Here is a 13604-nt window from a genome sequence, read left to right as displayed (position 1 = left end):
CCCCTGTTTCTGTGGCGACGAAGCTCCATTCAGAGGAGAGCCTTCTCTCCAACACATTTTCTACATGCACACTTAAAAGGCAAAGGCTGAAGATTGAGAATCTTTGGTGTTATGGAGTGTGGATGCTTGTGTGGTTATGAACATGTACGTTCATGTGCCCAGAGTTTCAGCATTGAACATTATACTGTAAGATAAACAGAGTAGAAAAGGTATGTAATATGCTAGCTTCTGTGGCTGTAACCTTTAAACTGTAATTGAAAATATGTAGATCAGTAACGGCTAAAATAAGCCACCCTGTATAAATAATAAATGCTTAAGATCTTTCTTCAGAGATCATCTACCACTTAGATTTTACATAATGTGGTCTTGACCACACCCTGCTGTTATACACTCACAAAGGACCCCACCGACAAGCATGTGCAACCCCAGCCGTTTCCATTGTGAAGGTTTCTGGAGCATTAGCTCCATTAGCTGCTACCTAAGCATTGCCCAAAATAATGCTCTAGTTTTCAGCTGGCTGGAAAATTGGCACAGATCTGTGTCAGATAATGAATATGAAATGTGTAGCCAGTAGCTGTGATTTAGTCATGTCTGTGCTTCGGTGGTTATCAGTACTAATGCATCAATGCTGACCACAATATCAATTTTCATTTGCTAATTTTTGATAGGACACTGTTTTCATTACTGACAGTTCTATAGGCAGCTTTTTTCCAAAAGGCTGCTCTAATGAAATAAGAGAATAAGGGAGTAGATTTGGATGGGGGTGGGATACAACAAATTGATATTCAAATATGGTTTGGTAGGCCCATATGGGAAGCTTTTAATATGTTCTGTGTCAAGATGTGGTCCTTGTTTTCATCAAAAGTATTTCTTGTTTAAAAACCCTGTGCTTTGATTTGAAATATTTTGTTGTTTGCTACAGAACCCAGAGTGTATTTCTTATATGAGCAAATCTTTTTAAATGAAAATGTTATTTAATGTTTTATGAAATGTAAAAATGATTTGAATTTCATTATTTTGCTTCAAATGTGAATTATTTAGAAAATTCCACTAATTTCAGAATTGTGAAAAAATAGGTTTTCATACATATATCAAAATTTTAATCATATTTTGGTTGACTGGTAGTTCCATCATCGATGAAGTTTAATTGCCACCTTTAGATCAATCAAAGTTAAATATAATCAATTAAAATTGGCAAAAATTTCTATAGTGTAGTTAAAGAGCAGTTCCTCCAATAAAGCACACATGTTTAGTCACGATAGCTTTCAGTTTTGAATACCTGGTGCCAGTCTGTTGCTATGGTCACCATGCTGCCCTTGGGCGAGGATTAGGCTCCTCCAAGGGAGACCGAGGCATATGTGCAGAGGCCAGAGAGAGTGATGAACAAAATGGAGTGGCATGCAGAAGTGGAGGAACATAGTAAAGAAATCTTCACCCTGTTTTGTTTTTCCCATATTTCCCAAATTGTTTCAGTTTATTTGCAACACTTATATAATGTGTTGCCTGTCACTTTCTTTACTGTAATTCCTGGCTTGTTGTAAAACCATTACAGTGCTGACACAAACAATGATTTAGATTAGTGCCTACCTGCCCTAGTCTTTTAAGCTGGACTCAGAGAGGCTGGTGGGATTTGATGCTCAGTCTGACCAAGAACTTGCTGCTTTGACAGAAAGGAGCCATTTGCCTGACTTGTCAAGTCATCAATTTTTTATTTGTAAAAAATAAAAAAAACAGGTCTTTTTGAAACATTATGGTGCAGCTATTAGCAAACACCGAATTATATCTTATTTACTAACTTTACAAAGCCTCCAATAAATTATTAATTCTTTTTTAACAGTAAGATAACATTAGAGCTTATTTTTTGTCTGTTCTAGATTAAACACAAAAATAGCAAAAAATACGTGGCACTTATTGCGCCCAATGATTCCAGGTAGGCTCTGGACCCACCGCGACCCTGAACTGGGTAAGCGGTTACAGATAATGAATGAATGAACGTTACTGTGGATGGAGCACTTGAGGCCAATCGCCCTGTGGAGTTTGCTGTCCTACTCCGTTACAGTTCTACTCCATTATCTTGTTGGTCTACAGAGGTGCTTCGCTAACTGGGTCTGAGGAGTAAAATATGTGCTGAAGATGATACCTGCTAGAAGGTATATATCCCATAAAATATCAGAGGCAGAGTTGTCATGACTACATATCAGACAAGGATCACAGTAAAGAACTGTACAGGAAAAACATGTAAAAATTCCATTGGGGTAATTTCTTTTTCTGTTCCTAGTAATGGATCTTACTGTAGGGATCTTGCAAGTAGACAATTCACTGATTTACCTGCATGCATAATCTCTCTCTCTCTCTCTCTCTCTCTCTCTCTCTCTCTTTCTTTCTGTTCTTTTAGCAATGGAGCTGTTGTACTGGAGAGACCTGAAGCAGAGTGGGCTGCTGTTTGGGAGTGTGTTGTTGTTGCTGTTCTCTCTGACTCAATTCAGTGTGGTCAGTGTTGTGGCCTATCTGGCCCTGGCCGCTCTCTCCGCCACCATCAGCTTCAGAGTCTATAAATCCGTACTGCAGGCCGTGCAGAAGACTGATGAAGGACACCCCTTTAAGTAAGACTTGCACTGCTCACATTTCTGACTGTATATATACTGGAGCAGACAGGAACATTTAATTACACTGAATGATTTGATTTTCTTTACCAGACTTTTCTAGTGAATGTTACAATTGTAATGTTAGTTTTGCGACAGACCCCTACATGGCATAAATTTTAACATTTGTACTAATTCCACACTTCTGAATTTTTTCCAGTGGTTAGTAATGGAGTAGTTTTTAGTCTTGCTCCTGTATATTTAAAATGATTTGACCATAAATGCATGTTGTATCTTTCTATCCCCTACATTACAAACAGAAACTGTTATTTGGTGATAAATACACTACAGTGTCATCTTTGTGTCTGTGGCCTTTGATTTAAGCCATACTTTAAAAAGGCGATTGTTTATTTTGGGTTTTTTTCTTCCTTTTTTTTATTGTACAATCCACTACAGCTTTGTTCATCATTGTGGAAACATGTCAATTCTTTACATTTTTTGTATTTTCTTTTATCTGTTGATTTGCACAGCACCTTAAACTATTTAAATATGTATGTGTAGTAATTTTTTTTTTTTTATGTGTAAAGGTCATATCTGGAGATGGAGATTTCACTGTCCCATGATCAGATGCAGAAATATGCTGAAAATACCCAGCACTACATTAACACTACCCTAAAGGAGCTCCGTAGGCTGTTTCTTGTTCAGGATCTGGTAGATTCACTAAAGGTAACCCCCATGTGTCCCAGAAGTATCTGCACTGAGCAGGAACATGAACAAATATCCATCCAAAAACTCTGAGTACACAGCTTGCAGTGGTTTTGATTTAGTTTTTTTTTCTCTTGCTCAGTTTGCTGTGCTCATGTGGCTGTTGACCTATGTAGGAGCACTCTTCAATGGCCTCACTCTGCTCATCATGGGTGAGACCTTAACTTTACGTTCTGTTTTATTCACATAAGAACTGCACACATTACTTTTTTAAATATTAACACTTTTTTAATGTAAATGAACTCTCTCTCTTTTTCTGTAGTTGTGGTGTCTATGTTTTCCATGCCTGTGGTCTATGAGAAATATCAGGTAATATTATTACATCCTAGTACTCTTAAGGAGAAGATCGAATTGTCTGGCAGGTTACATGCCCTTCAGTTGAATTAAGTTCACTTACCAGCAAAGGATCATTGTAATGAGCATTTGTCATTTGTTTCGAAACCAGAAAGAAAAACTGGTGATTTCCATTAATAAGATTCTTGAACTGAGTTTCTTGATTTCTTTATTTTGTTTGATACTGAATTTCTTTTGTTGCAATTTGCATAGCAGTTTAAGTGTTGGCACTATCATAAGGAGACATTTATTTAAGTCTCCAGTGATTCCTCTGCTATCTGAGGCTAGGACGTCTCGAGAGCACAATTTGCTTTGCTCTCTGGGTGTGTGGGGTGGCCCCTCCTCTCTTCTGATTTCTCAGCTAACCATCCTAGCTGTGGTATTTTAAAACTGGAGGTCATTCATATTGGGATCTCCTTTGAATCAGCCATGCAAAGATTTGTCATATCAGTGGAATCCAAAGTTGAGGTCGCAAATGATGCCATGACTAAAGAAGTCATTAATTATTGCTGCCATATCACCAATATTTTTACACATAACCCATGAGACTTCAATTGTAGTCAGTGTCAATACCAAACCAATGTATAATGTGTTAGTCAGGCATGAGGAACAATTATAAATTTGGAAATGCTATATGAATCCTCACAAAAAACAGTGCCCCGTCTAGTTTGCAATCTCTAGATCCATCTCCTCTCTGTCTCTAGGCACAGATTGACCAGTATTTGGGCCTTGTAAGGACTCAAGTAAACTCTGTAATGGGGAAGTAAGTCATAGCATCTCTTTTTAATTTTACCTTTATTACATTTATCCAGAAACATTACTTGTATCTTACAGTTTTAATGTGTGTTGTATTCCACAGGATCCAGGAGAAGATTCCTGGGGCCAAGCGAAAGGCTGAGTAAAGCCCAGGGGCAGGTGGAGAACGCTACGGGGCCCCGACCAGCTCTTCCTATATTACAGGAGGAGCTTACTGTTGGTCATAGGGTTCTCTAACACACGTACAAACACATACACACGACATATACAAATACACACAATGTACAATTTACTGGAGCATAGTTCTATTTTGTGCACACTGTGGTGTCTAGAGCAACAGCCAAGTCGTTCAGGAGAAGTCCCACCCTCGCCCACTAAACATAGATGAAAAAAAAGACAAAACACGCTGTCACTCAAGCACTAAGCTCTAGTAAGGAAAAAAAGATGAAATATAGGAAAAAGTTGAATGAAAATAAAACACAAAAAGACAAAAAAAAACAAAACATTTTTTTTTGTTTTGCTTATTAAGTGCATGAAGTCAAGAGTCTTAAGTGCTGATGCTTTTCTTCTTTTCTCTGGTTTACTTTGTTCTTGGCTTTCTCATCTATGCTGAAGATTTCTGTAGTGTGTGAAGGATCTCTTCAGCTTTAGTGCTCTCCTGTGATAGTCTCTTCTTCTTCAAGAAAAGTAAAAAAAAGCAGCTTTTTCATCTCTGAGGTGTCAGGTGGGGCTTCTCTTCTCTCAGTATACATGAAAACATATAAACTTCAATATTACTTCAATATCAGCTAGATGCGTGGACCTGCTGAGGTTTACCTTCTTTGTGTGGCGCAAGAGCAAATATTTAGCAATGTTCTGATTAGGTATATGGTAAACTAATTTGTAGTGTGTCTTTATTTATATATATATATATATATATATATATATATATATATATATATATATATATATATATATATATATATATATATATATATATATATATATATATATAACTCCTTACAGGAACTACAGAGACTTGTGGTTTTAGGTACTGTTGTCTTCTTTTAAGTAAAATGCGCAAATGAACAAGAGAGACGGAGGAGGAGGAAGCATAAAACGAGTGAATGCCAGCTTGGTGATTCTGTCCATATTTGTACTATGTTGAGTGTAGTTCTTAGCCCTGGACTCTTAACTATTTGCACTTATAATGTACTCATGAATGCAGAAATAAATGTTCTTAAATGTATTTTGTTTAAGTGCTTTATTTCTGAGTGGTATGTTTTGCCAACTTAAGAGTTGATAAAACATAACCATGTGCAAAGAATTATGTCCCTAACACTGACACTGCGATTGTATGTACTGTTAAGAAGGGAAAATTCCAACTAAGGGTTAATGTTCCAACAAATGTAGAATAAATCAATTACTTTTAAATCTATTTTAATACCTAGGTTTTGTCAAGATGTGTTGCATCAGAGATTATCCAATCTATTTTTGTTAGAATTCACTAGCGTACAAAAGAGCAATGTCTGAGACAAATTTTTGGTCTGTGTTTTTACTTTCATGCAGTTAGCGCTCTTCCAAATGGAGAGTTCAATTTACATCAAATTTGTCTTTGTTGTCTAAAAACTTTCAATTTGTTTTTTCCCGGAGCAGAGAGGAAGCCTAGCATACTAGACATGTTTAGTTTAGACTAGTTCATGGTTTGTTACCCAATTACAGACACTGGGGCAGTGTAAACACATTAGACTGGTTTCAAGCACGTAACAGGACTGGAGAGCTAGCAAATGGTGACATTCTATGAATTTTAAAAATATTTTTTGTTTGTTTGTTTTATTTAAATAATGAACATTGCCTTTAAGTCACGTAAACAATTTACTGTCAGTAGACCAGAGGGCCTTCCATGGAACCCTCTGGGCCACCACCATCACCTAGAATTTGAGAGTAATGCACACTTTTCAGCTTGCAATGCCACACATACACTACACTCCTGTTTGCCATGAACAGGTGGCATGGATGCAGATGCTGGGTAGTTCTGAGAGCTGCCAGACACAGCAGCAGATCTGATTTTGTCCTTGAAGTTTTTCAAAATCCTCAAAATACTTTTAAGACCAAACAAGAAAGAGAATCCATTCAACAGTAATAAATAAAGATGCAGGGCATAATGCAGTTAAATGGTGATTCTACTGTTTTATAAAAGCTGAATACTAAGCTATTGAATGTTATTTAAATGGTTTGCAGTCACATTTTTTTGTTTGTTTGTTTTTTTGTGATCACTTACAATTGCTGGATTCAACTATCTTAAGTTGCACTCATTGTGTATAATAATAATAATAATAATAAGTTACATATAGCGCCTTTCTAATACCCAAGGTTGCTTTACACATAAGAGGAGAAAAAAATAAAAAAAAATAGGAAAACAGAAGACACTTGCAAAGTGCAGAAGTACTGAGAGAAAAGGTAGGTCTTTAGTTGGGATTTAAAGGCAGAAAATGTAGAGCAGAGACGAAGACTTTGTGGTAAAGAATTCCAGCGCTTAGGTGCCATCACACTGAATGATCTACCACCAGCGGTAACTAATTTGAATTTGGGTACTGGCAAAAGACCACTCTCAGAGGACCTCAGTGATCTTGTAGGACAGTAGGAGTGTAAAAGTTCAGCAAGGTAGGCTGTGGAGCTGATGAAGAACCGGGGTGATATGAGCTGATTTTTTTTAATAGTAGAGAACTCTAGCAGCAGAGTTGTGAATACACTGAAGAGTGTATCGTCTTGGAAGGAAGGCCAAATGAAGAGAGAGATATAGCGGTCCAAAAAGAAAAGGTTTTGTGCCCAGGCCCTAATCCAACCTAAGTAATTGTTCAAAAAATGGCCTCTAAGGTTTGAGGAACACAAAACTAAAATTACATTATAATAAATCAATTCCCTTATCATCAGTATTGTATTTGCAGACATTTTACACAGTAGGGAAATTAAATCTTTAGGAAAACCTTTGTGTTCAGAGCAGAGTGTTGAGCTGCTGTTTCCCCCTGTTGGTGGAGAAGAGAATATCAGACAAAAAGGACAAAAATGGCGCCCTGATATGAAACAGAGAAGAGTGTGGCGTAGCTGTAGGAGGTCAATAATTGCAGCAAAATGGAAAGCTACACAGGACCTAATGAATACTGTAGGTGACCGCAGGAAAAAAAGACAATTCTAAAGCCGAAATGGAGAAGAGAATGAAGAGCAGTAATGAAAATGTTGATGTTTTCAACCTCTAGCTTTTAATCAGTTCATTCATATATCATTTAGCCTTAAGTCTCTACTAATTTTTTGCCATGTAGCTCATATTTATAAATTATCTGATATATTGTAGGCTACTCCTAAATGAAAAAGGCAACAAATAGGAATTCAGGTACAGAAACTGCACTTACCAGAATAGGCAATTTCATGACTGCAGATGAACTTAGCACAAAAATAAGTAGATTATTTATTTGTAACAATGCTTCTTGGCAATAAATCTTATAACATTGAAAAGCCTGTTAATTTCTCTTTTAAATGGTTCCACATTTGAAAGGAACATGCATTTGTGGAATGAGCAGTAGAGCTGAGTATGTGGGTTGCACCCCTGAAAAATTGCCACACCAACACACACACAAGCAGAAAAACTCACACACACATACACCAATCAGCCATGATATTATGACCACCTCCTTGTTTCTACACTCACTGTCCATTCTCTCAGCTTCACTGACTAGACAGGAGAACTTTGTAGTTCTGCAATTCAAAGCTGTAGTCCATCTGTTGCTCTGCATACGTTGTTAGCCCCCTTTCCCCTTGTTCTTCAATGGTCAAGACCCCCACACAGCAGGTATGATTTGGATGGTGGAATATTCTCAGCCCTACAGTGGCACTGACGTGGTGGTGTTGTGGTAGTGTGTGTTGTATTGGTATATGTGGATCAGACACAGCAATGCTGCTACAGTGTCACTGCTGGACTGAGATTAGTCCACCAACCAAAAACATCCAGCCCACAGCATCCTGTGTTCACTGATGAAGGACTAGAGGACGACCAACACACACTGTTCAGCGACAGATGAGCTACTGTCTCTGACTCTACATTTACAAGGTGGACCAACAAGGTAGGAGTGTCAGGACATAGAATATAATAACTCTAGGTGCACTGCTGTGTCTGATCCACTCATATCAGCAAACAAATGCAGCCACCACATCAGTGTCACTGCAGCATAAACAGTCACACACATACACTCATACTCCACACACAGTCACAGACACACACACACACATACACTGATAAGCCATAATATTATGACCACCTTGTTTCTACACTCACTGTCCATCAGCTTCACTGACCACATAGGAGCACTTTGTAACTCTACAATTACAAAGTGTAGCCCATCTGTTGCCCTGCATATGTTATTACCCACAGAGCAGGTATGTTTTGGGTGGTGGATAATTCTCAGCGCTGCATTCACACTGACGTGGTAGTGCTGTGTTAGTGTTTGTTGTGATCAGTGATGGCTGATTGGTGTATATTCCTTCACATTTATTTGGCACAATCACACACATGAATGTAGACAAGCACCCACACAAAATCACATGCACACTCACAGAATCACACACATTTACAGTTATACACATTCACACCCACAATAACATATATATACTCACACACTTTCAGGAAATGCAAATCTAGTTTTGTTTGTAAATATGTTTTTAATTAAATTATATAAATATAATCAAATAGTGTTTTAAGTACACACTGAAAAAAGATGGTTCTACAAGGGTTTTTTATTAAAGGAAATTATAGAACCCTGAACACTGGAAGAACCTTTTGCATAATTAAAGGGGCATCATGAAGGGGTTCTTTAGATGGCTGGAGAATGTGCTATAGATGGTTCTATACAGCAACTTTTAGAAAAGGGTTATATATGGCACCAAAAATGTTTTTTTTTTTCTGTTGTTACAAGCTTGACAGTAGAGGAAACCTATTAAGCAAAATTGAAGCTAAGTAAATAAATTAACTAATTAAAAGCTAATGGGCAGAAATGTGTTTTTGCCTGTAATTTTAAAAAGCCTAAATCATTGATCATTTGCCTTGTGACCAGAGAAAGTATCTTTTATGTTGCAGTGGTTAAAGCAGCAGCGCCAGTTACAAAAGCAGGAAAGAAGTGGAACCCAATGCAGGTGCAGGTAGCCAGGAGCTCATTAGAGCTAAGGGATGTGATTGGTCAAGTGCAATGTGGAAGAGCGGGCCTTGGGTCAGGTGATACATGGAGATCTTTTAGTAAGGCATCACCAGAGAGAAGGCAAATGATGACTAGATTTATTCGCGATCAGGAAGAGGAGGTGTGCAACAGCAGCTTCACAGGCAAAACAAGGCCCATGGCTTCACTGGGAGAATTTAGAGAAGCGGAAGATCACTTGGCAAAACTGTGGGCAATGAAAGCAAGTCATATAAAGTTTTTGCTTGGAGCAAGTTATGACATCCTTCCAACTTTACAAAATCTTGGACAGTGGGTAGGTGAAGACGCCAGACTTCACTGCTGAGACTTCTGGAGGTGTTGTGGGCTTAATTCAGTGAAACACTGACGCCTATCATGAAACAATGGAAATTGTGTGGATGCCGGTAGGAAGAGAGTGGGGTGGGCCCTATGCAAAGCTCTAATGGATTAGCATAGGACATTTTACATCTTATCTTGTGTATGATTATTATTTGTTTAATGCCTTTAGGTGGTTCAAAGATACAGATTATTGTTCAACTCTTTTTGAGTAATGTTACATGGGAATACACTTGTATTTAAATTTGTGCCATTTCAAAAAGTGTAGTTAGATAGTTATGATAGTTAGGATAAAGGACCCTATTGTAGTTTTTACATGTGCTAAAGGAGTTTAGGGCCAAACTACTATATCAACTACTCTGAAGGTTAATAAAACACCAATGAAGCTGATTATTTTAGCTCCAGAAATAATTAAAGGACATAATGCAACAAATCAGGTTACTACTTTACCTATGTAAAGGAGATGAATGCTACTACACTGCCGATGATAACTTCTGTTTCTAGTACATCTGAATCTATTACAACCTTTGTAAATGACACAATAAAAACAACATCACCTATGAATGTTATAAAAGTAATCCAAACTCCTGAAGTAATATCTTTTCAATTCCAAAAGGAATTAAACATAACTCAGAAGCCTGTGTTAAATATACATCATGATGTGAATACTAGTAAAGTAATTTCTGAAGATAAAAAATCAATGGAAGGAATTGATGCAAACTGTTTGGTAACAACTCAGAAAATTACTTTAGAGGGGCAGAATGAGTTTTTTGATTTTGAATGGACATCCGAAGAAATGACTGACCATTACCATGCATTATAGAAAAGACAAGCAAAATGGAAAGCATATGGATTTGATACTTCAGTGTTACAAATCACAGACCGATGGGCAGCTAGAAATTTATGGTTTCAGCAGATAATTCATTCCGTAAGAACGAGTAAGAAGCTGATTGATCCATGTGTGATAAAAGTTCCAACACCAGGCACATGGCCATCAATTTTAGAGACAGTAGCCAAACCACTACATGTTATATGTCAATCTTATGCTTTATCATGTTTGTTATATCAGCAAAACTCAGCAGAAGAATAATGGATTTATCAGTGCATTTGTTTAGACCTAGACTAAATTGTACTTGGTTGAGGGGGCTGCCATATGTGAATTCCCTTGATCAGCATGAAAATGTATTGACAACACAGCCTGATGTGATGTAAGTAAAATCTGTGGGGACTAAAGACTGTTTTTTTTCCAATGATACACACAATGGACCTGTGATGTTTATGAGAATATCTGATTGTGTTCATTATATGATGAATTTTAAAAAACCTAAACCTAAACCTAAACCTAAAATACTTTGTTTAAAATGATTTTCCATATACCATATAGCAAACAGAGTAGAACATTAATGGTGCAGCATCAAAATTTGCTGGTAAATGTGACTATAGGAAATTTCATAGATATTTGGTGGGTTTGTGGAGATAAAGCATATAATTTTTACCATATGGGTGGACAGTCTAAAACGCTTGATGAAGTTAATCCTAATGATATTTCTGGGAAAAGAAAAAAAAAGGAAAGTGGCTCAGTTTCTTAAATTGTAAGCCTACCATTGGAGAATCAGTATATGAGAAAAATGGGATATAGGATTATTTCCATGATATGGTGTGACATTTTAGCAGATCATATAGATAATATTACATACACTTTACAAGGGTTTGTTAATGAGACTATAAGAGGGTTTGAGTACTTGTCAAATACACAAAAAAGTCATAGATTAAAAGTATTAAAACATGATATGGCTCTGAATTACATTTTAGCTAAACAAGGTGGCTTATGTGTGGCGTTCAACCTAACAGAGGATGCCTGTTATACCTTGATTCCTGATAATTCTGATAATATTGCTAGTGTTATAGAAGCATTGAACCATATAAGGGAGGTGTTTGGTCCATCGAAAGGAGTTAGATGGTCTGTGAATGCTTGGTCATTGTGAGAAATTAGAACAAAGGGTCAAACTTAGAGACTTGTTTGCTCAAGTCAAATCTTTTAGCATTGTGTATAATGTTTGTTTTTGTACACTGTTGCTAACCTGAGCAAAGGCTAGGATATTGAAATGGGTTGGAGAATTATGAGGAAGAAATTTTGGAAAGTTGACCTGGTGGAGAAATATCCATTTTGAATATTTGTCTTTATACATTTAATATTCAGTTATGTCATTATGCTATTATTATGGATGGATGGATATAATGATTGTAGGGTGAAGTATAAACTGTAGCTTATAGTTTGTACTAATGTGTTAATCTGTATTTGATGTTTCTATGTGCATCTCTTATTTTTGCAAAGGATACTGGTTGTTGTTTCTTTCTTCCTGTATAAAAAGGGGGAAAGATCACTGTAAGTGTGGGTGGTTGTTTGAGGTTTCTGAAGTACTACAGGGATCCAAACATTCAAAGGAGGACAATAAAACTGAAGGACTTTGAACCAGAACTGTGAAAACTTGCTCAGATTCAAAATATCATCATCACATCAGAAGGAGATACCGCTGAAGAGCTGTAGTGTGATACAATTTATGTCATGTGTTTCTTAATATTGAATTGTTTATTATTTGTAATATTTGGTATTGATAGGACCTTATATGAGCGATACTTAAAAATGTAACAACAGTTTATTATGTTTAATTTAATCTGTATTTGGATCTCAGTTTTGTTTGTTTCTCCGTAGGGCTAGGGGTGTGTCAGGTAGGGACCGGTCGATTGGATGGGTCGACCAGCCTGAATCTGGACAATGGTTTGATTTATTTTCTGAGGTTTTTATATACATTTACTTCAGTCAACTTCCTATACATATAGTGTAATTTAAATTGGACAGGAGTACTTTATGTAGGAGTGCCTTGGGCAGAGGGATCATGAGAGAATCTAAAATGATTCTCCTATCTAAAATGTTTGCAGGATATTTAAAAAATATGGCTGTCTGGCAGGTTTTTTTTGCTCTTGCACTCCTTAAAAATGTACTATATTGTAATGCATGTATTACTAGAATTATGTAGGGTATATCATTCATTTGTTATAACCATAAACATGTATGTGTTACTTTTAATTTTATGAGACTCTAACAGTCTGGAAGGGACAAAATGATGATGTGTATTTTTAGAGCAGCATTAAGAAATGTTTATATGTTCTGAGTTTATACATATGGTCTATGGCTGTGTCCCAAAGAAGTAAATGTTTAGGGTAAGTTTCCTGCGTGGACATGAAACTATAAATCTTTCTCTCTCTGCTTTAAATGTGAAAATGTAAACCAGACTTCTTCAGTAACAAACTGACCATATTTGGAAGGGTAAAGGACCTTATAGACTGGAGAGGGAGAGAGAGACAGGGAGAGATCACTAGACATATAGAGAGAGGACTAGAAAGGCATAGAGATATAGGGAGAGAGATGATTAGAGATTAATGGAATTGGCTGATTATCTCCTAGCCCTTCTTTGGAGAAATAATAATGTATTTAAAACTCTAGACAGTGTCTGGCAGAGATTCTTCTTCATCACCCACCACACCCCAGGAAAGGCACAGCAACAGCATTATACAATTGTAGTATACTGTTATTATTTGCTTGAGTGTTTTAAAACTGTACATGCTGAAT

The 13604-nt window shown here is 36.8% G+C and overlaps 1 protein-coding gene across 2 annotated transcripts in view; it reads left to right on the top strand.

Annotated features, from left to right (window-relative positions):
• rtn1b (reticulon 1b) overlaps positions 1-5368 on the top strand; it is a 54084-nt gene extending 48716 nt beyond the window's left edge. For both annotated transcript variants that reach the window (XM_066676662.1, XM_066676663.1), the window contains 6 exons: positions 2396-2603; positions 3170-3308; positions 3430-3499; positions 3610-3656; positions 4385-4443; positions 4540-5368. In XM_066676662.1, the coding sequence (XP_066532759.1) occupies positions 2396-2603; positions 3170-3308; positions 3430-3499; positions 3610-3656; positions 4385-4443; positions 4540-4582 (566 nt within the window). In that variant the 3' untranslated portion in view covers positions 4583-5368. The remainder of the gene's footprint in view (positions 1-2395; positions 2604-3169; positions 3309-3429; positions 3500-3609; positions 3657-4384; positions 4444-4539) is intronic.
• The last annotated feature ends 8236 nt before the right edge of the window (positions 5369-13604 follow it).

This window comes from Hoplias malabaricus, chromosome 7, assembly GCF_029633855.1.
Source record: "Hoplias malabaricus isolate fHopMal1 chromosome 7, fHopMal1.hap1, whole genome shotgun sequence".
NCBI classification, from domain to species: Eukaryota; Metazoa; Chordata; class Actinopteri; order Characiformes; family Erythrinidae; genus Hoplias; species Hoplias malabaricus.
This window is presented reverse-complemented; position numbering and strand designations above follow the sequence as displayed.